The sequence below is a fragment of the Ornithorhynchus anatinus genome, chromosome 2, assembly GCF_004115215.2.
Source record: "Ornithorhynchus anatinus isolate Pmale09 chromosome 2, mOrnAna1.pri.v4, whole genome shotgun sequence".
Lineage (NCBI taxonomy): Eukaryota > Metazoa > Chordata > Mammalia > Monotremata > Ornithorhynchidae > Ornithorhynchus > Ornithorhynchus anatinus.
The window spans coordinates 83,415,185-83,442,004 of record NC_041729.1 but is presented as its reverse complement, the minus strand read 5'-3'; the positions used below and the strand labels follow the sequence as shown (position 1 = coordinate 83,442,004).

Below are 26,820 nucleotides of genomic sequence, written 5' to 3'. Positions count from 1 at the left end.
GCTCCCCTTCCGCCAATCGCCTTGCCGCTCCCATGGCAACGCCCCCCCCCCCCCGCAGAGCTCCCCCTCCGCCAATCGCGTGGCCGCCGCCATGGCAACGCTCTCCCCCCCCCGCCCGCAGCGCTCCCCCCTCCGCCAATCGCCTTTCCGCCGCCACGGCAACGCCCCCCCCCCCGCCCAGCTCCGCCTCCGGACGCCGCGCTCGCCCCCCACCCCCCCCGGCGTGCGCGCGCCCGGCGGCCTCCGCCCCCGCGTGGCCGCGCCCCCGCCCCGGTCCCCTCCCCCTCCCCCCCCCCCCCCCAGGACCGGCCCGAACATGGCGCTCGTCCCCTGCCAGGTGCTGCGGGTGGCCATCCTGCTCTCCTACTGCTCCATCCTCTGCAACTACAAGGCCATCGAGATGCCCGCGCACCGCACCTACGGCGGCAGCTGGAAATTTCTGACGTTCATCGACCTGGTAGGCCTCCCCCCTCCCCCCCCTCCCCTCCCCCCGCCCCTGGCCGGCGGGCGCGCGCGCGCGGCCCTGCCTCTCTCGGGTGTGTGTGTGTGTGTGTGTGTGTGTGTGTGTGTGTGTCCGTCCTTTGATCCCTTTCCACCGGCGGGGAGACGAGCGGGGGGCGGAGGGGGCGGAGGCGGCGGGAGCCTCCCCGAGGAGGCGGGGCTGGACTGGAGGATTCCCTTCCTCCCTCCCTCCCTCTTTTCTTTCCTCCTTCCCTCCCTCCCTCCCTCCTTTCCTCCTTTCTTTCCTCCTTCCCTCCTTTCTTTCCTCCTTCCCTCCTTTTCTCCTCTCCTTTCTTTCCTCCTTCCCTCTTTCCTCCTTTCCTTCCCTCCTTTCTTTCCTCCTCCCCTCCTTTCTTTTCTCCTCTCCTTTCTTTTCTCCTTCCCTCCTTTCTTTCCTCCTTCCTTCCCTCCCTCCTTTCTTTCCTCTTTCCCTCTTTCCTTTCCTCCTTTCTTTTCTCCTTCCCTCCTTTCTTTCCTCCTTCCTTCCCTCCCTCCTTTCTTTCCTCCTTTCCTCCTTTCTTTCCCTCCTTTCTTTCCTCCTCCCCTCCTTTCTTTTCTCCTCTCCTTTCTTTTCTCCTTCCCTCCTTTCTTTCCTCCTTCCTTCCCTCCCTCCTTTCTTTCCTCCTTCCTTCCCTCCCTCCTTTCTTTCCTCCTTCCCTCTTTCCTTTCCTCCTTTCTTTCCCTCCTTTCTTTCCTCCTTCCCTCCTTTCTTTTCTCCTCTCCTTTCTTTTCTCCTCCCCTCCGTTCTTTCCTCCTTCCCTCCCTCCCTCCTTTCTTTCCTCTTTCCCTCTTTCCTTTCCTCCTTTCTTTCCTCCCTCCTTTCTTTCCTCTTTCCCTCCTTTCTTTTCTCCTTCCTTCCCTCCCTCCTTTCCTCCTTCCCTCCTTTCCTCCTTTCTTTCCTCCTTCCATCCCTCCCTCCTGTCCTCCTTTCTTTCCTCCTTCCCTCCTTTCTTTCCTCCTTCCCTCCCTCCTTTTCTCCTTCCCTCTTTTCTTTCCTCCTTCCCTCTTTTCTTTCCTCCTTTCCTTCTTCCCTCCATTTTTCCTTCTTCCCTCCTTTCCTCCTTTCTTTTCTCCTTCCCTCCCTTCCTCCTTCCCTCTTTTCTTTCTTCCTTTCCTTCTTCCCTCCCTCCCCCCCTCATTTCCTCCTTCCCTCTTTTCTTTCCTCCTTTCCTTCTTCCCTCCATTTTTCCTTCTTCCCTCCTTTCCTCCTTTCTTTTCTCCTTCCCTCCCTTCCTCCTTCCCTCTTTTCTTTCTTCCTTTCCTTCTTCCCTCCCTCCCCCCCTCATTTCCTCCTTCCCTCTTTTCTTTCCTCCTTTCCTTCTTCCCTCCATTTTTCCTCCTTTCCCTCTTTTCTTTCCTCCTTCCCTCCTTTTTTCCTCCTTTCTTTCCCCCTTTCCTCTTTCCCTCTTCTCCCCCCCTTCCTCCTGCCCCACGGATCCCCTTCATTCACTCAGTCACATTTATTGAGCGCTTACCGTGTGCAGAACACTGGACTAAGCACTTGGAAAGTTCAATTTGACAACAGAGACAATCCCTAGCCAACAACGGGCTCACACTCTACAGGGAGGAGACAGACAACCAAACAAAACAAGTAGACAGGCATCTCTACCATCAAAATAGATCCTCCCTCCTTTCCTCTTTCCCTCCTTCCCTCTCTCCCTCTTCCTTTCCTCCTTCCCTCTTCCTTTCCTCCTTCCCTCTTCCTTTCCTCCTTCTCTCTTCCTTTCCTCCTTCCCTCCTTTCTTTCCTTCTTCCCTCCATCCAGCCCCGTGGATCCCCTTCATTTATTCATTCATTCAATTGTATGTATTGAGTGCTTATCTTATGCAGAGCACTGTACTAAGCGCTCAGAAAGTACAGTTCAGCATTAAAGAGAGACAGCCCCAGCCCACTCCGGGCTTACTCCTTCCCTCCCTCCTGTTCTCCTTCCCTCTTTTCTTTCCTCTTTCCCTCCTTTCTTTTCTCCTTCCTTCCCTCCCTCCTTTCCTCCTTCCCTCCTTTCCATCCCCATCTGGACGGGGAGATGGCCCAGAACCGTGCCCTCTCCCCTCCGCCCCAAATTGGCATCATCAGCAGGACCCACAGACCACTGAAGTTGGCACCCCAGTGGGGGGCAAGGAGCCCGGGCCTAATTCTGCCTCTGCCACTTATCTGCTGGGTGACTTTAGGCAAGTCATTTCACTTCTCTGGGCCTCAGTTCCCTCATCTGTAGAATGGGGATTAAGACCGTGAACCCCAAGTGGGACATAGACTGTGTGTGGCCTTGGACAAGTCACTTAAACTCCCTGGGCCTCGGTTCCCTCATCTGCTCAATGGGGATTGAGACTGTGAGCCCCATATGGGACAGGGTTGGATTTGCTTGTATTCACCCCAGGGCTTAGTACAGTGCCTGGCATATAGTAAACACTTAACAAATACCATTATTATTATTATTATTATTATTATTTCCTGGTCCCACAGAGCCTCCCCAGAGACAGCAGGAATGCCGCCAAAGGGGGAATCCTAAGCCAAATCTCATTCTGGAATTTGCCCGGGTTCCCCCGGTTCCCACCCCCACTTCTTTTTTGGTAATTGCATTTGCTAAGTGCTTACTATGTGTCAGGCACCGTACTAAGCCCTGGGGTATCCACTTAATACAAGCGCTTGGTATCCACTCGTGATACGAGCAAGTCGCATTGGACCCGGTCCCTCTCCCAGGTGGGGCTGAGGGTCTCAATCTCCACTTTACAGATGAGGTCACTGAAGCACAGAGAAGTGAAGTGACTTGCCCGAGGTCACGTCCCTTTCCTCTCGCGCCTTGTAACCTCTCCTGGGCGTCCTCTGCCACCTCCCCAGGAAACACATTTCTGCAAGATCCTTTTACACGTAACCTTGGGCTTGACAGCAAGTGCAGTCCAATATACTCTGCAGAAGAGTCTTTGGTTCTATAATGGGTCAGTCGTGGGTCTGTATGGACCCTTGGCTCGTTGCAAGCCCAAGGAGCCCAAGTGGAGTCCGAGGACCGTGGCTAGTGAGGCTACTGCCCCTGGGGACGGGTCCTTGCCTCGGGTTGATGCTCCAGATTTGCAGGGTGAAACGTGTCGATCGGTCAGTGGCGTTTTTCTGTATAAAAACACTGTTCTAAGCGCTTGAGAAAGTACAGTACAATAGAGTTGGAAGAGATGAAACCTGCCCGCAAGGAGCTTGCAGTCTAGAGGGAAGACCAAGATTCAAAAATAGATTACAGCTAGGGGAAATGGCAGAGTGTAAAGATAAAGACTGAAGCAGTGTGGCCTAGTGGATAGAGTATGGATCTGGAAGTCAGAAGGAGCTGAGTTCAGATTCTGGCTCCACCACTTGTCTGTCACTTTACTCTCTGCCCCAGTTACTTCATCTATAAAATGGGGATTAAGACAGTGAACCCCTTGTGGGACAGGGATTGATGGGGTTTAAGATTGTGAGCCCCAAGTGGGACAGGGACCGTGTCCAACCTAAAGCACTTAACAAATAACATTTCCTCAGTCATAGGAGGAAACCCAGATCTGCAACACCCACTTGCCATTCTGGGAAATGGCATTCTTTACTTTAATCCTTGGTTGCCAATGAAGTGTTCTTTTGGGCTGAAGGGAAGAATCTGGGAATCTGCTAACAGAATCGAATTGAATTCCCATATGTTGAATTTACATATGGGAGGAGAGCAGTCTACAAAGAGCAGGGAGAAGATACACGGGCGGGAATAAATGTCGTCCCTTTCCTCATGGGGCTCATAATCTAAAGGGATAAGTGCATGCCCAGGGTCATGCAACCAGTTGCACTTAGAGTTTTTAAGTTCCTTCCCACTGCTGTGCCTGCTACTGCCCAGATATTCACATATGGTGCATGTTTTCCTTTGTGCTTCTTGTATCATGTTTTACTAACATCTGCTAAATTCTTATGTTTTGTGGTGGGGACAACCCTTTCATCTTAATTGCCTTGTTTGGGTTTTTCTTTTGGCACAGTGTCTGTTTTTGTAGAGGAGTAATATTATGAAAAGCCAATATGCATCTATGATGTCTCTGTTTACCGTGTACTAAAACTTTAACAATAGCATTTTTAAAAGCCATCTGATCACCAGATCTGAAGTGGCCTATATCATCTTGTATTGGAAATCTTGATAGATCTCATAAAGCAAGCTAAACTGAAGAGGGCTTGTTTAATTAGTTTAAAGAATGGCTTTTATGGAACTTTTACACCAACAGACAACAAGAAGCGTTTTTGTTTTTTCTGTCTTCCAGGAGGTACAGTCCTTTGTAAATCAGCAGGGTTTGGGGCATCTTCACTGACAGCGGTGTGGGTGTAAATTCAAGATGGGATGTGTTAAGAATCAATTTGACTTTTTGAATTTTTCCTCCTCAGTTTCCCATTTGCCAGGATCAGTGGCCCCGAAATGAAACACATTATTCTAGTCAGTTTTCTGCTGCTCCGGTGGGAGAAAAGGGATTAATGTAGTACAGTAGTCATATTCTCTACCCCAACCGCCTGGAATGCCATTGGGTTCATATGAGTTGGTATTTGGTATTTGGTAAGCGCTTACTATGTGCAGAGCACTGTTCTAAGCGCTGGGATAGACACAAGGGAATCAGGTTGTCCCACGTGGGGCTCACAGTCTTCATCCCCATTTTACAGATGAGGGAACTGAGGCATAGAGAAGTGAAGTGACTTGCCCACAGTCACACAGCTGACAAGTGGCAGAGCCGGGATTCGAACCCATGACCTCTGATTCCAAAGCCCGGGCTCTTTCCACTGAGCCACGGTCCTCTCTTTTCCACTTCTCACTGTTGCCAGCAGTGTTGCAGATCGACACTATGCTCCGTTGCTTTTCTTAACATTCATTTCAGAACAGGAACAGCAGACAAAAGCTATTGCCTAGATTTACTTCTCTTTCCAGTTCTGCAAGGGCGATAGAAGCGTAGTACGGTTGTGTAATTCTAGGGGAGAAAAAAGGCAACCCTTTGCAAAGTATTTTAGGAATTTGAGAACCCGATCTTTAAAAGGAGTCTTTAATGCTCTTGACTCTTGAGACATCTTGAAAGCCTCTGAAATTCCATTTTGAAAAAGAAGCCCATTTCTAGGAAGTAGAATAAATAATGGACATGAAATTGTACATTTGGATTTATCTTTGCACTTTAAGGTAAGAAAAAAAAAAACCGTTCCATTTATGAGCTAAAGGCTTCATCTGAAACCGAATAAAACCCATCCCGAGGTAAATGTCTCAGCCATGATGTTATGTAGCTGACCGTTTCTTCTCTCAAAACAATGGTGGCTAGGATACCCAATTGTATTCTCCCAAGCACCCAGTATGGTGCTCTGCACAATTTAGAGACTTTGTAAGTGCAATTAATCCATCAATTGATCTAAACCATGCTACCATGAAGGAGTCGGGGAGCCTCAGTAACAATATAGTGGCTTCTCTAAAAGTCTAACATGAGGATCGAAAAGGTGTATGTGGGCCTTGGGATGGCTGGACTCAGTGATACTATACTCAGGCATTCCCTTGCCTAGAGGTCAATGTCACTTGAATTGCAGAGCTTAAACTGAGTATTGGTTGAGGTTTCCTCTCTCCCTCTCTGTATGCCTAAAGTGACATTTAGACAAATTGGTAGGTGCATTTTAAGGTTTTCATTTGTTTTTCCTACATTCACTTGAAGTGCTCGCTGTTGCTACTAGAAACCAGAAACTGGTAAAGATTAAACAATGGTATGATTTTTTCCCTATTGAATCACATGTTCCAGGGCCCTTGGCAAGCTCTGAAAAATCCTGCTGCCCGGTTTTCTAGGACACGACGGAGTTGCTGGGAAGAGCAGTGCTAAAATAGTGCTGGGACCCTTTGCTCAATTGGTGGATCACCCATGCCAAGCTAGTGCCAGGATAGCTCCCTTTGAAATTAAGTGTCTCCTTGGCATAGCACAAGATGCAAGGTAGGCCCTTGAGTGGATATAATAAATTTCATCTTTGGGTGGGTTGATATCTGCCAAATATTAAGATATCTGCCAAATATTAAGATTAAGATTGCATATATCCTTGTTAGAACTGCTTTGGGCCGCAATCACTTCCAAGCAATCAATTAATTACTGTACTAAGCTCTTGAGAGAATACAGTATAACAGAGTTGATAGACATGTTCATTGCCCACAAGGAGTTTACAGTCTAGAGAGGGAGACAGACACTAAAGTAAATTATGGACCTTTACGTAAGTGCTGTGTGTTGTGGAATGTAAGAATTAGGGTGGTATTTTCACAATAAACTATGGTCTGGGGGTAATAAAAATGATTAATATTGGTATGCTTGATCATGTGTCAGTGTTTTCAACAAACTAAATATTGGTAGAATAATGGGCAGCATTTATTAAGAACCAATCAATGGCATTTATTGAGCGCTTCTTGTGTGCAGAGTCCTACACTAAGCACTGGGGAAAATACAGAGAATTTACAGTCTAGTGGGGGAGAGAGAAATCAAAAGAAATTACAGCTAGGGGAAGCAGCAGACTATAAGGATATGGATATAAGAACTGTGGGGCTGGGGATGGGATGAGTATCTGAGTGATTAAGGGGTACTGGCCCAAATGCATAGGCAATGTAGAACCGAAACCAGATGCGGTGGGGAAGTCAGAGATTAGTTAGGAAAGGCCTCTTAGAGGAGATAGGATTTTCCAAGGGCTTTGAAGCCGGGGAGAGTAGTAATCCGTCGGAGCTCCCTGAGGGCAGGGAACGTGTCTACCAACACTGTATTCATACTTTCCCAAGCACATAAGTACAGTGCTCTGCACATAGAAAGCACTCAATAAATAAAGACACATGATTGAATGAATGAATATTGCTTGCAACTGATAGTGGCCCAGAGCAATTCTAACATGCATGTATGCAGTTCCTTAATACTTGGCAATTATCAAACCACCCAAAGATAAGATTTGTTAAATCTGTGGAGGGAGGAGGGAGTTCTTGGCCAGAGGGAGGATGTAAGCAAGGGGTCAGTGGTGAGAGAGAGTGAGTGGGTCCCTGGACAACTGTATTCAAATCATTCCTAGGTTTCATGGTTACCACCAAGTATTATGGCTGAAAATCAAAGTTCTGCTTTTTGCATCTCAGATGTTCAATTTCCTATTAAAACAAGTATGATTTCATTCCATTGGCAGAAAATGGCTCAAATCCCCTTCTTCTTCATTTCCAAAGAATTCTCTTGATATCAGCAATTCCTTTTGGGCAATTTGACTCTTTGTTTTTTAGCTAATTAAGTGGCAGGAGGGCACCAAAGACGTAAACTCCCTTTCTCTTTGTTCTTTTGGTTTATTCTTTTTTCCTTTTGACCTCCATGGCCCTCCACTGCCTTAACCCAGGAAAAGGGCAGGATGATTTCCCCTGTCTCCTGCTTGCTGGTAAATATGAAGAAGAGCATGAAGCTGCACACAGATTCCACTTAGGTTAAATTCATGGTTTGCTTTTGCACCTTTTTTACTCACTGCAAACAGTGCCTCCATTACCAAAATCTGATTGATTTTCAAAAGGTAATACATTGCAAGAGATAGTCTCCCTCAATTACATATGAACTGGACACAGGAACAGGTCCTTAGGCAGGCTGAACCACTTACATGTTGGTGTCCCCTCAGTGGCTTAACCCACCAGAGGGAATTTTGGGGAATTGTGATTTCCCCCGTTCCTGGCTTCCCCTCTGCTCCTGCACTATCTACAACAGACACTTCCAGATGCCCCCTTGGCTGGGGCAGAGCATGGTAATGGAAATGTAATCTCCCAGTAACAATGGCACGGACGAACCTGGTGTGGAATTGATCTCACAGCTCTTCCAGGGGCTCGAAAAGGCGAGTGAAGGATGGCTTATGGAGACAAGATCTGAAAGTCTTGTTTCAGAGAGGTCTTTGCTCACCAGAGTGGATGCTGATGGTGGGCGGCCTTGCAATCAGGTGATTGCTGGGACTGGATTTTCCAGACCTGCCTAGAGATAAAGGCTCAGACTGAGTGCTCCCTGCAGCAACCACCTTGCTCTGACGCTCCTGCTCTCTCTGAGCTCCCATCTGTCGATCTGTGCAGAGGACAACTGTGTATTTTACTGTTACTGTTGTCCTTTTGTTTACTTTCCATTCCTTGTTTTTTGATTTCCACCGCCCTGCCCGGTTTTCTCAAGAAAGTGGAAAAGACCCTGTCCCAGTCTTTACTAAGCCAATCCTATTCCATGATAGCTTAAATGGGACAGAGTATAGTGGTGCTTGCTGCTGTTGAGGTCTCAGAGATAGTCTATTCTAGGACTGACAACAGGCTGTATCCATCCTTCCTACTACCTGTTTTACATTGAGTCACCCCTGGGCAAAGGGGAACCCAGTGAGAGTGTGGATGACTTTTACAAACCAGACCACTACTGCTTAAACAACTCAAACTCTAGTCCTGCTGGCAGTAGGACTTTTACCTTTCCCCTCTTCATCATTGGCATCTGTCTGAGCAGCACTTGCCCAAGTGTTCAGGAGCCATAATAGGGCCCTGACTGTATTTCATCAACAGAAGTCAAGAGATTCTCTCTCAGTGACATTCACACTCACAGGGGCAGTCTCACCAACAGCAGTGTCCTTCTTTGAACTGTTGAATAAACTTCTTTTTGCTATTATATTTTTTTGACAATAAAGTAAGCCTCAAGTAACCATAAACAGTATGTCATCTAGAAATGATGGCGTGTTTCTCTAAGAACGTCAGTCAATAGAAACTCTTTTACTTTTTGTGTGCCAGAAAGGAATATTAGCTGTAGCCCTCGATTCAAGATTAGCCAAGGTATTAGGGCTACCCTAGGTGTGGCCAGCTGGTACACCAGTGGAGTTGAGTAGGGTGGTGTGGTGAGTCTTGATTTATTCCACGTATTTGACAGCCGGGCTTAAAGGGAGAAAGCTCCCAAGGCTGGGGATGCCCTCACCATATTTGCTGTACCATCCAGGCTCCAGATCCTTATGTCCCAGGCAGAAGACCTCCTCCCCACCAAATGATCAGCTGTCCCTGCCCCTTCTTTAAATAAATAGGTGAGAGAAAAAAAAACCTCCCTAGTTTTTGGATGATGCGGAGGCTGCGGCAGCTGGCCATGGAATTCTGTATTGGATGGTTGCTCTCCATACTTTTGTTCCCTCCTTCACCTCCCTGTTCTTCCCTCTCACCGCTGTCCCATACCTCCCATTCTCCAAAATACCATAGGCAACTCACCCCTGTCCCTTTGTTCCCACCCCGTTTTTCCCCCTCCTCTCTCCTTTTTCAAATCTTCATTTTGCTGTGGAGTATGGGCACCCTGCCCTATCGTGGACAAACTTCCTCTCATCCTTGACCTGTTCCTAGAGCACTCATTATTCCTTCTCCTCACTGTCACTGGGACCTGGCTTATACTTGATGACCCTTCTCCCCTGCTACTCTCGCTCAAAGGGGCTTTGTCTTTTTTACTTGCCTCTCCTTTCTAGAAAAGGAGGAGGATTCAACCTGGCTCTTGCCCAACCAATGTCGTTTTTGCTCTGTCTTCTTTCTTCCTCTCCCCCTCACCCCTTTCTCCCTTCTTATTCCGTATCAACCGTTTCAGTCACCCCATACCACCTCCCCTTCTGCTTCCTTGCTGTTTCTCAGGAAAAGGTCATCCGACTGTTCTCTAAATTCATTCTCTCCATCTGCCTCTCTCTGCAATTTCAGAAACTTGTCATGTTGCAACTAGGCCATTGGGTCAGCATCTTCACTGATCTCCCTGCCTTTAGCCTCCTCTCTTTCCAATCAGAACTATACTCTGTGCATGGATCTTCTTGAATCGTTGCTTATTTCTCATCTCCCCTTTCTTGAAAACTCTCCATTTGCATCCCATTTGCCTCCCCAGTAAGTATAAACTCTGAATGATCAGCATCGAGGCTTTCCACCAACTCTCCCAATCCTACATATCAGCTTTATCAGCTTTCTTCACCCACTACTTCTGAGCTCACTCTCTTTGTTTCTTCATTACTTTCTGAACCAAGGTATCTAACTACACCTTGTTCTAGGCTTGTCCATCTCTGTTCTTCTCCTTCACATATTTTCTTCCCCCAGCCTGAAATCTGGAATACTCCCCCACCCTAATTCTACAGTCCGCAGGCCCTTCTCACATTTTAAAGCTCTCCTAACTCCTACCTCCTTCAATTAGTTGTCCCTGATGAATTCCTCACCTCCTGAGTCATATCAGCCCATTAATTCATTCAATAGTATTTATTGAGCGCTTACTATGTGCAGAGCACTGTATGAAGCGCTTGGAATATTCAGAATATTCCATTCAACAACAGATACAGTCCCTGCCCAGTGACAGGCTCACAGTCTAAACGATCACCACTAGCATTTAAATATGTACTTGTACTCTTCCTCAGCATTTATGCACATAAGTATGCATAATCAGTCATACGGTCCATTATTTATGCTGATTTATTTACTCAATTTGTTACCATGTTTATGCCTGTCTCCATCATTATTAGAGAATATGCTGTTTATGGGCAGGGAATATAACCTTGTGGCTTTGTTGTACTCTCTCAAGCACCAAGAACAGTGCATTGCCTTTCATTCATTTAATCGTATTTATTGAATGCTTACTATGTGCAGGCTTGGAATGTACAATTCAGCAACAGATAGAGACAGTCCTTGCCCAACAGCAGGCTCACAGTCTAAATGGCCTTGTACTTGCTCAGGAAATACCATTACTTTGACAGCTACATAATATGGTGCCTGAAAAGTGATTTTAGAATATACTTTCTGACTAGAATCTTCCAGCAAAACAGAATACAAATGTTGTCAACTACTTTTGATTGTCATCTAATAGCCTTCTATATTGATGATTTACTGGGAAAGCGAATGCTCAAGAAGACATCCAGGTGATTATTAACTACTTTGCAGAGTCACTCCAATGTAATGGATTGACTATGAACTTGAAGAAGAATGAAGCTCTGCATCATTCTTTGTCGGGGAAACTCTGCGTGCAGCCAAAAATGGGCAAAAATGGAGTACATTGACTTATCGATGCCCTAATTGGATCAGTACCGTCAGCCCATCCTTTTGGGGATTGCCACAGAGTGGGGGCGAATGTGGCATCAATTTCCAGTTCAAGCTGAAAGTCCAAACAATAGTGGTGTCCAGTCGTCCATACTGAGTTACATCTAGCTCTACCGAAATATTACATCAGACCTCCCGTGTGCTTTCATCAGTGTGACCTACAAGCTATGCTCAGGCGGAAATGATAGGACAAGATGACCAACAAATTCCTAGAATTTAGCCAGTCTCCAACTATTGGAGCTTTGCTTGTTTTGACAGAACTTGGCCAAGCAGAACGTGTGAGAAGAATCAATGATAACATGATGTCCAAATAACTGATGTGAAACAACTGCAAACAGAACTGACTGAAGATACCAACAGCAAACAACACAATAAAGATATGGGTTACTAGGAGACAGCTGAGGACAGACCTGTTTTGGGTCAGACAAGAATGGTGAGAGATTTCTTTGGCGTAAAGACTTTGGATAGATCAACGATGAACAGAAGACAAGTCCAAAACGATGCTAGGCAGCAGGATCCAAAAGGCAGCGCAGTCTTAACATCTGCACAGCACCAGGAGAGACTATTCAGTCACTTCAGGCCCAGATGCAAAGTCATTTTCACTATGGGTCAACTCTCTCCACCAATGTAGCTGTATTCTGACTGGAAAAAATCTGAAGTAGTAATTGAGAATCCTGTATGTACAAATCACATTTGAAGAAAATTAATATTAAAATTACTATATTAAAATTAAAAATTACGATTTTTAAGTTACAATTAATATCAAAATTACTTGGTGTGATTGGGTGCTGAAAATCAAATGTGGCCTGGGACCCCTGGAAAAGTTTGTATTTATGGCTTCCTATGGAAAGAATAATTTTTCAAGTGGCCTCATTTTAAATTTATAAATCTCTCATGAAGTAGGCCCAGAATGATATGAAAGATGCTTTTCTCCAAAGTAAGTTTTGACAGTTGATTTTTCATCTGAATTTAATGTTAGGACTAGAAAACCAGGTATACATAATTCTTATGGCAGGTGTACTCATTAGGCATTGTGGGGGTCAACAAAGACCTGGAAATGTCAAGTGTGGTAATCTCCCTTAAGGACTTCTTCCCTTATGTATTAAATCTTCCTCCCTCTGTGGCTCCTTCTATCTCTTGCTCACATTTTCTCCTCCACCTCCACACCACCCTCATCACTTACCTCTGATCTTTCACCTTCCAGCTTCCCTTTGCTCTGTCAAGGTCTGACATGCCAAAGCACTTATCAGTAGCAAGTGCCGAACAGTAGTTTAATAGTTCATCGGGACATTATATCCATCATTGGTACTTACTGAACGTTTGCTGTGTGCAGAGCACTGTACTAGGCACTTGGGAAAGCAATTGCATTTTACGATGAAGCCGTTTGAGCTGTCCCGTATCGGGATGCTTGCAGGAGATTGCAAGCGGGGGTTCAAGAAGCTTTGCATTTCCTAGGAAGAAGAGGTAAAGGCTTTTCGTCATTTGGGGGGTAACAACCTTTAAGCCCTAAACTCTGTCTTTTGGGTTGCTTGCGATAATATCAACTGCTGTAATGTTAGGATACTTGTGATTGCCAACCTCAGTTTGGAAAATGTTATTTATCAAAGAAGTATCATAAGGCTATGTATGTAAAAAAAAATAAACATTTTCAAGAGGATAAGTAAAAAAAAAAAAAAAAAAACCCTGGATTTTTGAAGGTCTCTGTCTTTTTTATCCTGGAAAGTGAAATCCTTAGCATGTAATGATCCCAACTATAAGAGCATCTGGGTGCAATGAAATCAGAGGTGATGTACAGATACTATAAAAGGTAATAAAATATATTTCCCCACCAGAATTCCTACTCGTGAGTCATTATCCGTTCCATTCATCAGTTACAATCACCCCCGCATATATTCAGGCTGGTTTTTTCCCATCTTCATTCTCTTTGAGCATGCTTCCCTCAAAATAAATGTTCTGAGGAATTTGAAGTGGGCCCTCAATCAGCGATATTTAGTGAGCACTTATTGTGTGCAGAGAGGGGCTGCCATCACTGCACTCTCCCACTAGCCATGGATGCAGGGAGGACTGGATTAAGATAGTCATTTAATGGTATTTATCGAGTACGGTGTACAGAACTGCACATAAGTATTTGGGAGCACAAAATATAATAATAATAATAATGTTGGTATTTGTTAAGCGCTTACTATGCGCAGAGCACTGTTCTAAGCGCTGGGGTGGACACAGGGGAGTCGTGTTGTCCCACGTGGGGCTCACAGTCTTAAACCCCATTTTACAGATGAGGGAACTGAGGCACAGAGAAGTTAAGTGACTTGCCCACAGTCACACAGCTGACAAGTGGCAGAGCTGGGATTCGAACTCGTGAGCCCTGACTCCAAAGCCCGTGCTCTTTCCACTGAGCCACGCTGCTTTGTTGGTGGACATTATCCCTGACTAAAAGGAGCTTACGTCATTGTAAGGGGAGACCAATTTACCTGTGACCAAGGCCTGCTGGGCCCCATGACTCCCCATATTAATTCCTCTTTTGTGACTACTATTCTGCATTTAGAACTGTCCCAGTGGCTCCTCACAGCCTTGGGTGGGCATATGCTGCCTTCCTTGGGTTTGAAGCCACTGTTTGTGTTGTGAGGTTGGAGCAGGGAGGGCAAGGGGAAATAACCAGAAGAATTAGAGTAAAGAAAGAAGAAGCTGAGGGAAGTGGTGCAGATTCATGGGTGATTATAGACATGTCACATACATAGCCCCACACTCACCTCTGGCAACCTTTATAGGTTCTCGTTCCAATTTTCCAGATCTTATTCATTTTGATTGGGGTCACTCTCAGGCCTGACTGTGTTCCAGCTCTGGAACCTAGCTGCATATTACAAAGATGGAAGAGGAGGGAAGAAGTAGAAAAGTAAAGCCATTTGTATTTTCCATTCTTCTTCCCTCTCTGCTGAAACCGTATGGACTCCACTCACCTCTGACCTAGAAATGGCTGACCCACGAAGCCATTTTCGTTCAGGAAGAAAAACCTTTTCTTCTTTCTCTTCATTGTTTCCCCACTTTGTTGTGCCTCCTCTCCCTTTTAATTCTCTCTGCACTTCATCTCTACTTCTCTTTAATTTCCCCTGCCAGGGTACACGATAAAGGTGTACCATTGCTAAGCTACATTTGATTGGCCTATGTGTGTCCCCAGATGACCTTTGTACACCATCCAGTTGAAGGGATTGATGTACACACATTCACAGGCCACACTCTCTGATTGGTTCCTGCAGAAAGGATCCAATTGATTTGGAATTTCTGCCAATCTTCTGATGCAGATTTATTTATATTGATGTCTGTTTGTATTGATGTCTGTCTCCCCGCTGCCAGACTGTGAGCTTGTTGTGGGCAGGGATTGTTGCTCTTTACTGTCGTATTGCACTTGCCCAAGCACTTAGTTCAGAGCTCTGCATACGGTAAGTGCTAAATAAATACGATTGATTGAATGAATGGGATGGGGGAGCCAGAATCTTGGGGCAGACTTTGTTCATTCTTTCACCATTTCCTGCAAATATTTTCTTTTGTAGCTTTATTTCCTCTGTCAGTACCCTCTGCTATCCACCTCTTTTCTCTCTGTCCATCTCTCTCGCTTTCTTTTCATTCTTCTCTTTTTCTTTTCCCAAAAGCACTATTGCCTTCCAGTAATCGGGAAGAGGAGAGTGGTAGGTAGACCCACTGTGTTCACTGACTGAGGCCTTGTAATAATATTAATAATAATTATGGTATTTGTTAAGCACTTACTACGTGCCAAGCTCTGTTTTTAGCACCGGGGTAATTACAAGGTAATCAGGTTGTCCCACATGGGTCTCACAGTCTTAATCCCCATTTTACAGATGAGGTAACTGAGACCCAGAGAACTTAAGTGACTTGCTCAAGATCACACAGCAGACAAGTGGCAGAGCTGGAATTAGAACCCACTTCCTCTGACTCCCAAGCCCTTGCCATTTCCACTAAACCACACTGCTTCTGCACAGGTTTGGGAGTGAGTGCCAGTGATAGTAGTGGGCTTGGGCCTTGCTATCTCAACACCCTGATGATTGGTGGCCTAGTCAAACCAGGCAGACGTTATGGGCCTCTGTGTTTTGGGTTTTGTATAGTTTAGAATCTCAGACCCCCCCACCAGGTGCCTGTCCCGCCATCGACCCCTGGCCCACATCCTACTTCTGGCCTGGAATGCCCTCCCTTCTCACATCCTCCTGGAAGAGGGAGTTTTCTTCCCCTCTTCAAAGCCCTACTGAGAGCTCACCTCATCCAAGAGGCCTTCCCAGACTGAGCCCCCCCTTTTCCTCTGCTCCTCCTCCCCTCCCCATCACCCCTACTCCCTCCCTCCACTCTACCTCCTTCCCCTCCCCACAGCACTTGTGTACATTTGTACATATTTATTACTCTATTTTATTAATGTGTATATATCTATAATTCTATTTATCTATTTTGATGGTATTGATGCCTACCTGTTTTGTCTTGTTGTCTGTCTCCCCCTTCTAGACCATAAGCCCATTATTGGGTAGGGATTGTCTCTATCCATTGCCAAATTGTATTTTCCAAGCACTTAGTACAGTGCTCTGCACACAGTAAACGTTCAATAGATACAATTTTATGAATGAATGTAGAACGGTTACACATCTCGTGTTAATAGTTACCAGCCGGGGAATTATTTTGAGGAAGGGCAGTTCCTGCTCATGGTGAAGGAACCATGGAAAAATTCAGTCACTCCAGACATTTTCAGAACATGCACTAGTCATAGACATAGGAAGTCTACGGGGAAAGAAAAAGAGAGGCTAAATTCAAGTTCTTTCAATTCAGTAATTAAGCAAATTTGCTTTATCATGAGCACCTGTGCCTAGATGTTTACAATTCCACCACGCAGAAGAGACCCATTGCCTTAGGGAAAGAGAACAATGTGAGCACCAGCTTTAGCCAGGTACTAATTAGTTGAGGTCCTCCATGCCTCATATTGGTGACACTCTTCTCCTTCCAGATGGTTCCAATTCTCTGAGGATTCTGGCAACTTTAGCCCCTAAAAACAAGAGAGAATTGGTGAAATAGGTGTCCTGTTGTGAAGGAACCAAGCCCTGGCCGTGGTCTATTTCTGTTATATAGTTGCCATGGCTCCTACTTCTGGGAGCTCCCTCAATTATTTCCTCTGGCCTGACAAACCCACTGGGGTTGCTGAAGAGGTGAAACCCAGGCTGTCGCCTTTGCTGTCTCCTGGCTCTTGTGGTTAGTAAGTTCTGCTAATGGGGAGGCTTTTATATCTACTCCTGAGCTGATTCTGTTTTCTTTCCTTCCCTGAAGATGTGCTGGGCTAAATTCTGGAGCAGAGCTGCTCTTTGTATCCAGTGACAGGGAATTCTTTTTGGGGTGTGCAGGCAGATTTTCACAGTTGCCGGTATGTCTTAGCTGTGGTTAGCAGGCTGGGTTTCTATTATGCATAGGCTGCTCCATTGGAAGAATATTAATACTGCTCACCAGGCAGAAAAAAAAATCACTGGTTACCAGTGATGACCAGATATCACACCCAGGGCATAATACTGTATAAGGTGTTATATTTTTTCACTTTCTTCCACCCTCATAGAAGAGAACATTCCTCTAGTCATTTTTGTAAGCTGCATAACCATAAAATTCAATATTACTTAAAGTGTGAATAACCACTATAAATTTTACAACAATAGCAAGAATTTACAGGCAGTCCACTGCCTGCCCTTTAGGCCTTCAAACAGTAAGGTCATTTCAGCTGTATCAAGTAAAAATTCCTGACCATTGGTTTCAGAGCTGTTAAACAGCTCTCTCCTTTCTACATATCTGCAAGCAAAACAAAGATCCCAAGCAAAACGTTTCATTGTCCCTACTCTCACCTTTCCTGAGTCTTGCTCCTTGTTTATGCCTTCACCTCCTGCTTAGTGCTCCCTTCCCCTTTAATTCTATCAGACCACAGCCCTTCCAACTATCAAAGCCCTCCTGAAATTCACCTCCTCCAGGAGTCCTTCCTGGATTAACTTTCTTCTTTCCAGGGCATACCCTCTTCAATTCCACCTCAGCATTTATATACTCAAGGCCACCCAGAGCATTTCTGTATGGATCAGTTTAAATAAACTCTACTATTTATGCATGTATTTATTCACATAGTCATTCCACATTTTTCCTCCTAACCCTAATTTTGTATTTTTCCTCCCCATTCAATTATAAGTTCCTTAAGGGCAGGGATTTTTTTTTTAATCCCTTTGTACTCTTCCAAGTGCTTAATATAGTGCACTGTGCATAGTAGGCATTCACTAAATGCTACTGATTGGGTGACATATTCTGGGGTTGGGAATTAATCAAAACTATTGTGGGCAAAGAAATGTGTCTGTTTATTGTTGTATTGTACTTTCCCAAATGCTTAGTACAGTGCTCTGCACACAGTAAGCACTCAAATATAATTGAATTAGTTAATTAATTGGGGTGGGATGGGATGTGGAGACTGAGAGAATGTGTGGGCAGTGGAGATAAAGTGTAGCTGAGAAAGAAGGTCTCTAGCACCCAATACTTTCCCCCAAGTCCTTGGAGGGGAGTGAGGGGAGGAAATGGGGTGACTTTTCAAATTTGATTAGCGGGAAGATCCTCAAGCGATGTTGTCCATGATAGATGACTGTGTGAGAGGAAAAGACTAGGATCATGGGTGTGAGCTCCTTGTGGGCAGGGAACTATCTACCAACTCTACCTTATTGTTCTCTCCCAAGCGCCTAGAAGGGCTCAGCCCACCCAGGCATTCAACCAATACCACTGATTGATTGATCAAGTGTTCTTCCTTGGAGGGAAGCGGGGATAGCAGAATTTAGGTTGGCAGGTGAGTCATAAGGGGAATGAAGAAATTATTGGCACAGTCTTCATACTTGGGGGAGAGAGGAAAAGAAGGAAAGCTGTAGGAAAAGACAGCCAGAAAAGAGAGGGAAAAACCCCAAAACTGTTTTGTGAAAAAAGGAATGGGGGAAGAACAAAAGAGGGAGAAGTTTGGATTTCCTCACTGTATCTTTCAAGGAATCCCAGAAAGAATAGAAGGAAGCCAGAGAGAAATGAATAGTTTAGAAATTATAGTGCAAGATGCTTGGTGCAGGTAGTAAGAAGCATGAATGGGTCTTGTTTGGGATGGGTAAACTTTGACTTGGGTAAAGAGAGGAACAAACACAGATGAGCTGAAGAAGGTCAGAAAAGAAGGCAAAGGTGATAGGAAAATGTGGATGAAAAGAGAGACGTTTGAGAGTAGGTTCATGAGTGTGAAAAGGCAAGGGGTGATGTAGAGGGAGGAAAGGTAAAGAATGAAGAATGAGAGAGATCATAGTTGGGAGAAACTTGGGAAGTCATAGGCTTGAACTAAATATATCTCATTTGCAAGTCTTGACCTTGACTATTTTATTCTCCTCTCCCAATATCAATATGTTTCTACTATATTTGTCCTGCCAAATATGTCCTCTGTACTGGCAAATTTACATGAAAGGGTCCTTGCTTGGCTTTGAGAAAAGCTCTGGGTAGCTTGTTGAATAAATTTGTTTATTTTGGTCTGGAGGGATGGTTGAATTCTGTTTTCATTAAACTTGTATTATTCATTTCTGTGTTTTCCTCTCAATGTGATATGGATGGAAATGTCATCACTTATTTTCTAAAGAAACCAAAAAAAAAATGACATTTGATCAGAGCTTTAATGTACAATACAAAAGCAGTTATGTTAGGAAAGAATAAGGTCAGCATTATGAAAATGTGATCGCTGTAGGGTGCTGAAGCTGTAGTCTGAGGGCCTTTAGGTCCTTCGTTACGGAAGGCAAAGTGTAATGGTTTTTGCCTAGGTTTTACCATCTCTGGGGAGGCAGCTTGGTCTAGTGGAAAGAACATGGGACTGGGAGTCAGGAGACCTGGGTTCTAATCCCACTAATGTCAGTGGCCTGTGGTATGACTTTGAAATGTGCATGACCTCTCTGTACCTCACTTTCCCATTTGTGAAATGGGGTTAAAATAGCTAATAATAATAATAATAATAATGTTGGTTTTTGTTAAGCGCTTACTATGTGCAGAACACTGTTCTAAGCGCTGGGGGAGATACAGGTTCATCAGATTGTCCCACGTGAGGCTCGCAGTCTTCATCCCCATTTTACAGATGTGGTCACTGAGGCACAGAGAAGTGAAGTGACTTGCCCACAGTCACACAGCTGACAAGTGGCAGAGCTGGGATTCGAACCCATGCCCAGACTGAGCTCCCCCCTTTTTTTCTCTGCTCCCTCTACCCCCCACTTCACCTCTCCGCAGCTAAACCCTCTTCTCCCGCCTTTCCCTCTCCTCCTCCCCCTCTCCTGTCCCACCCCCTCAGCACTGTACTCGTCCGCTCAACTGTATGTATCTTCATCACCCTATATATTTTGTTTATTTTGTTTAATAAGATGTACATCACCCTGATTCTATTTAGTTGCCATTGTTTTTATGAGATGTTCTTCCCCTTGACTCTATTTATTGTCATTGTTCTTGTCTGCCTGTCTCCCCCCATTAGACTGTAAGCCCGTCAAAGGGCAGGGACTGTCTCTATCTGTTGCCAATTTGTACATTCCAAGCGCTTAGTACAGTGCTCTGCACATAGTAAGCGCTCAATAAATACTACTGAATAAATGAATGACCTCTGACTCCCAAGCCCGGGCTCTTTCCACTGAGCTACGCTGCTTCTCTCCTCACCTCTTGGATGGAGGCCCTGTATGGGACAGGGACTATGTCTAATCTGGTTATCTTGCGTCTATTTCAGCTTTTAGCCCAGTGCTTTGTCACAATGGAAGTTCTTAATAAATACTGTCATTATTGTGATGTTTACCACACTTAAGTGGGCAATTCATTTGTCTCATTTAAATGTGTACATTCAGATAGCCTGATGGAAAAAGCATGAGCCTGGGAGTCAGAAAACCTAGGTTCTAATCTTGGCTTCTCCACATACCTGCTGTGTGACCTTGGGCACATCACTTAACTTTTCTGTGCCTTGGTTCTCTCATCTGAAAAATGGGAATTTAATACCTTGTTCTCCCTCCTATTTAAACTGCAAGTTCCATATGAGATCTGATTATCTTGTATCTACCCCTAGCACTTAGTACAGTCCTTGTCCCATAGTAAGCACTTAAATTCCACAGATATTATAAAAGACATTTATCGGTTCTACCGTTTGCCCAATGGGGCTATTTCAGTGCAAATAGCATTACAATGAATTAAGAAAATGTGCATTTTATTTTCATAATTATAATTTTACTAGTAGTATATTGGAAGTACTATATAAAACATTTCTAGCAGAATTGATGGTTTCAAGTATAATCAGAAATATTTTGTAAAGGAGCATTGCTACTTTAGGGACTTGGGTAGGATTGTTGACAAGTGTACTCAGTAGCAGGAAAAAACCAATATACTGTAAAAAGCATCTCTGCATTCATCTTATCCTGAATACTTAAAAGAAAGGCATCCCACAAAAAATAATGTTTTGGGTTTTTTCGTGTATGTATAAATGTGTGTGTGTCTATTGGGGAGAAGATGGTTTGGAAAGTACAGATTAAGTGTGTATCTGATAGAAAAATTTAAAATAAGATATTGTTTAGGACACATTCATTCATTCAATAGTATTTATTGAGCGCTTACTATGTGCGGAGCACTGTACTAAGTGCTTGGAATGTACAAATCGGCAACAGATAAAGTCCCTGCCCTTTGACGGGCTTACAGTCTACAGACACACCAACAGAGCTGTTTGATATTACAAAGATAATAGGAATTGTACATTTTGCTACACTTCACAGGAGATTTTATAGTTGACCTAATTTATTAAAAGGAATGAGTTACAAATAGCGTGTTGTGGCATATGTAAAAACTCCGTAGTAGTTGTTTATTTCTTCTTTCAAAGAAATTAAAATGCCATGTTGCAAAAATGTGCTTGTTTTATCATGCATTGCCATGTGAAAAGTTTCGAAACAGAAAGGTCCAGATCTGACAGCCATAAAGAAGGTTGAACGCAGCCATGGTTTTGTGGACTTTGAATTTGGTATGAAGTTTAATGCCCATTTGTCCCTAAACTCTGACTGTCCAAAGGACATGCTGGCCTTCTTTACTTGGTTACCTATTTTCGCTACTTTTTCATTGCTAGATGCTTTTCGTATCTTTTCAGCCTCTTCGCTGGTCCCCATGCCTCCAGCCTCACCCCTTTCCAGTCTATCCTTCACTCTGTTGCCCAGATGATTTTCCTGAAATGTCACTGTGCACATGTCTCCTGAAATGCCTTTAGTAGCTACCCATTCCTCTCTGCATGAAACAGAAACACTTGAACTTTGGATTTAAGGCACTAAATCATCTCTCACCCCTATCCATGCTCTTCTCCCAAACAACTCAGCTCAAACTTCATTCCTCTCAAGTTACCCTATTCAGTTTCATTCAGTCGTATTTATTGAGCTCTTACTATCCGCAGAACACTGTACTAAGCGCTTGGGGGAGTACAATACATTAAACAGACACATTCCCTGTCTCCAATGAGCTTACAGTCTAGTGCAGGGGAAGCAAACTTCAATACAAATAAAATTACAGATATCTACTTAAATACTATTCAGTTTGTGTCACCCACCCTCTCTCCTACCTGCAACGCCATCTCTCTTCATATTTGCCATACCACAGCTCTCTCCATTTTCAAAGGGCTCTGAAATCACATCTCCTGGAGACATTTCCCTCTTAATTTCTCCTCTCACTTGTTTTTTTCTCCCCAGCTACTACCATGCACTTAGGTACTCCCAAAAAGTTGAAGCATTTTTATAAATGCAGTTATTACTTAAGCATTTACTTAAATATCCACTTCATTCTATGTATAAATTAGTAATATCCTCCTTCCTCACCAGATTATAAACTCCTGGAAGGACAGGGATTGTCTAATTATTATTATTATTATCAATACTATTATTGTTCCTAACTGTATTGTAGTCTCCCAGGCATTTAAGCACAATACACAGTAAGATCTCAAGTAAACTTTATCAGGTGAGAGGAGAATGGGTAATAGCAGGATACCCATGACATACTGGGACAGTGTCAAGCAGGAAGGGCACAACAAATGTTTTAAAGGCATATTGTAACCCTGTCTCCAGCAGTGGGCTTAATAGCAGATTCCTGGGAGAAAACATCAGCAGACAGACCAGCCTGGCAGGTAGGAAAGATGGTCTCCTTCCTTGTACAGATACTTCAGGTTAATCAGTAGACCAAGAAAGCAAGCATCGGGCAAAAACAGAAACGGGTAATGCAAGAGGCAGACACATCAGTGGGGCAGAGGATTACGTAGGCATGCTGTGTGAATGGAGTATTAGTAATTGTGGTATTTGTTAAGCACTTACTATGTGCCAGACACTTTACTAAGAGTTAGGCTGAATGCAAGCAAATCGGATTGGACACAGTCCCTGTCCCACATGGGGCTCACAGTCTTAATCTCCATCAGTAGTCATGTCTAGGCCTTTACAACTATATCCCCAAATAGATAGGGGCTCTCCATTAAAAGCAACTTCGAATATCAAAGCAGCTATATATAGAAGAACATCTGAAGTCCTAGAAATGTGCAGGTATGTTACATAAGGCACAGGTACTTTTAGTTATGTTTCAGGAAATGAGCTCTGAGTGAGATGAATCACAAGAAAATTTTTCCTCCAAATTTGGCCCAAGCAGCATGTGTTCAAATTGGCACTTAAGAAGACTAAAAATGGCTGGCAACTTGTGTGGCGGGTGTCACAGAACACTTGTGCCTTTCTCTAATTATGTGGCAGATAGCTATTAGATGTGTTCCATATATGAGGATCATAGAATCACTGCTCAGAAAGGGACCTTGCAAAATCATGTGGGACATCCCCCTACCTCCATGATCATTCAAGACTAATGACTGGCTTTCTTTAGGGAACTTCAGGAATGGAAGCTCAGCAGCTCCCTTTGATAACCTTTTCCATTATTTGAATCCCTGAAAACTGCTTCCTTATGTCCAAATGAAGCAGCATGGCCTAGTAGAAAGAGAGCAAGCCTGAGAGTCAGAGGACCTGGATTCTAATTAAGGCTCTGCCACATACCTGCTATGTGATCTTTGGCAAGTTGCTTAGCTTCTTTGTGCCTTTACCTCATCTGTAAAATGGGAATTAATAATAATAGTAATAATTGTATTTAAGTGATTACTGTACTAACTGTACAGGCCCAGCACTGTACTAAGCACTGGGGTTGACACAAGCAAATCGGGTTGGAAACAGTCCCAATCCCACATGGGGCTCGCATTCTCAATTCCCATTTTATAGATGGGTTAACTGAGGCACAGAAAAGCAAAGTGTGAGCCCCATGTGGGACATGGAGTGTGTCCCACCTGATTAGCTTGTATCTATCCCAACACTTAATAGAGTGCTTGGCACATAGTAAGTGCTTAACAAATGCCATATATATATATATATATATATATATATATATATGTATGCACTAATATATATCACCAGTGTTAATTTAAACCCATTTCCTCTTTTTCAGTCTTTAGAGAATTTGGAGATGAACGGGTCAGTATGTTTCATGTAAAAAGCTTTCATATACTTGAAGATCTATCTACCTCTTAGTTTCTCTTCTCTAGGTTGGCTCAGTGGAAAGAACCTGGGACTGGGAGTCAGAGGTCATGGGTTCGACTCCTGGCTCTGCCACTTGTCAGCTGTGTGACTGTGGGCGAGTCACTTCACTTCTCTGGGCCTCAGTTACCTCATCTGTAAAATGGGGATTAACTGTGAGCCTCACATGGGACAACCTGATTCCCCTGTATCTTCCCCAGTGCTTGGAACAGTGCGCGGCACATAGTAAGCGCTTAACAAATACCAACATTATTATTATTATTAGGTTAAATGATTTTAGTTCCTTTATCCTGCCTTTGTAGAAAATGTCTAACATCCTTTCAGTCATTTTTATTGCTCCTCTCTGGACCCTTTTTAAAGTGTGCTCACCAAAACTGTCCCACTTCTAATAAGGGACTGAATTGTGTAAAGTTATAAAGAAATTGCAGTTACATTTAAAATTGAAATTTTGATATCAGTTATTTTTTATAAAGTAAATGCTATATAGTTCATTAAAGGGAAGATTGAAACGTATGGAAAAATAAAGAATCCAAAAAGTTAGAATTGCATAAACCCATACCATATATACCTGATCCTATTACTGAGAAAAACGTACGTAGTTCATTCTGGAGGTTCACTGTTCTTTTTAGGCCTATATGGTACCCTGTTTAACACAGATATGCAAAGCTTCACCCAAATCCTACAAAACCAGGTCATGAAATACTTCAAACTTCATAGCAGCAGGAAACCTTTTGGAATATGCTCAGAGAGTTCCCTTTGCCAGTTAACAGAAAAATGCAAAATTAGTGAATATGTGTCGCTTCAGACTTGTCCATAACAAAAGGCTGCCTTCTATAAATTAAACAGGCCAGGAACTGACTCGATGCACAATCAGTTCCTCCATAACATGAGGTTTTGTTCTTGAAGAAGCTCACATTCAGCCTTGATCAATGCTTCAGGCACACACAGAATAATTTCTTCCGGCACTGTAATATCCAGACAGACAACTGTTTTAATAATAATAATTGTGGTATTTGTTAAGCGTTTACTATGTGCCAGGCGCTGTACTGAGCACTGAGGTAGATACAAAATAATTGGGTTGGGCAGTCCCTGTCCCAAAATAGGGGTCCCGGTCTTCATCCCCATTTTCCAGATGATATAACTGAGGCACAGAGAAGTGAAGTAACTTGCCCAAGGTCACACAGCAGACCTGTGGCAGAGCTGGGATTAGAACCCAGATCCTTCTGACTCTCAGGCCCATGCTCTTTCCACTAAACCACACTGCTTAGCATTCTATCTACAGCACTTATAATGAAACATACATTATAGAAGAATGACTGAATGTAAACTCGTGAAAGTGAGCTGCCATTACGTAAGGGAAATCAGGAGGATCTATAGTCCTCTCTGGATAAACCCATGCAGAGGATTAAGCATGGAGCAAGTCCTGTGGAAGCAAGTCACAGGCACCTGAGTTGCCATTCAACAAAGGTAGTAGGAAAGAGGGAATCAGTATTTATGATGACCCACTGGTGCATTTTGTCACTTGGGAGTCCTTTGTATTTGCACCAAATTCAGCAGAATTCGAAAGGGAAGGAAAGCATAAGAATTGCAGATCGAGTTCCATGAAGTAGGCTAGAAATTTCCACTTCTCTTGGTTTTTGTCATCCCAACAGCCATCCTTCCCATTATGTAGATAGCAGTTTACTTACCATTTATTTATTCATTGTTCCATCCTTTTGTTATTATCATTGCTATGCTGCCTGCTGCCGGTATATGTATAGCAGTTTATACTTGCCAATTTTAAACTCTTCAAGGACAATAACTATGACTTCTTTTGTATGCTCCCCAGCACCTAGTACAGTAGTCTATTGGATGCATAAAAGAATCAAATCTCTCAAAGATTAAATTTTGCAACAGACATTGTCCAGAGAGATCCATCTGTGCAAATTATTAGAGAAATGGAAAAAGTAACAAGATTTATAATAATAATGATAATCATTGTGATATTTAAGTACTTACTGTGTGCAAGGCACTGGTCTGAGTGCTGGGGTAGATGCAAAATTGTCAAGTCGGACCCAGTTCCTGCTCCCCATTGGGCTCACAGTCTAAGAGGGAGGGAGACCAGGTATTTAATTCCCATTCTACAGGTGAGGAAATTGAGGCATAGAGAAGGTATGTGACTTGCCTAAGGTCACACCACAGGCAAATGGTCGAGTTGGATTAGAATCCAGGTTCCCTGACTCTCAGGCCCATGCTCTTTTGACAGGGCCATGCTGCTTCCTTAATTTAATATATCTCTACTGGAAAATAAACCCGGCTAACCATTTAACAGTGAATTACAGCGAGAGGAGGAAAGAGACATGTTTAAGTGTAATAAAATTCAAGATCAGTAGTGGAACAAGCTGCTCATGAAGAAAAAGTGAAGTTGCTCTTCGGCCTTCGGTGACTTAACTCTCACAGACCTCAGCTCCATTGGATGAGCCCAGAGGGGCGAAACTCATGTCGCACCCTGCTCAAATTCTGTGTGTGTGTGTGTATGCATGCACTCTCAGATGCATGGAGAGTAAGCAACCGTACCTAGTCTGCCCCGTGGAACTGAAAGTGACTAGCAGGAGGAACACATTACAGCCACCATTGCCTTTCTCAACATCATGGGACTTCAGG

The 26,820-nt window shown here is 44.0% G+C and overlaps 1 protein-coding gene across 6 annotated transcripts in view; it reads left to right on the top strand.

The window, feature by feature from the left end:
* Positions 1-297: 297 nt before the first annotated feature.
* The window catches only part of AIG1 (androgen induced 1), a 280,335-nt gene continuing 253,812 nt past the window's right edge, over positions 298-26,820 (top strand). For 2 of the 6 annotated variants that reach the window (XM_029053693.1, XM_029053700.1), the window contains exon 1: positions 298-457. In XM_029053693.1, the coding sequence (XP_028909526.1) occupies positions 317-457 (141 nt within the window). In that variant the 5' untranslated portion in view covers positions 298-316. Of the gene's footprint in view, positions 458-6,251; positions 6,438-11,321; positions 12,305-26,820 lie in introns of those variants that run through there. The other 4 variants (XR_003755637.2, XR_003755639.1, XM_029053722.1 and 1 more) reach the window with 4 other exon arrangements.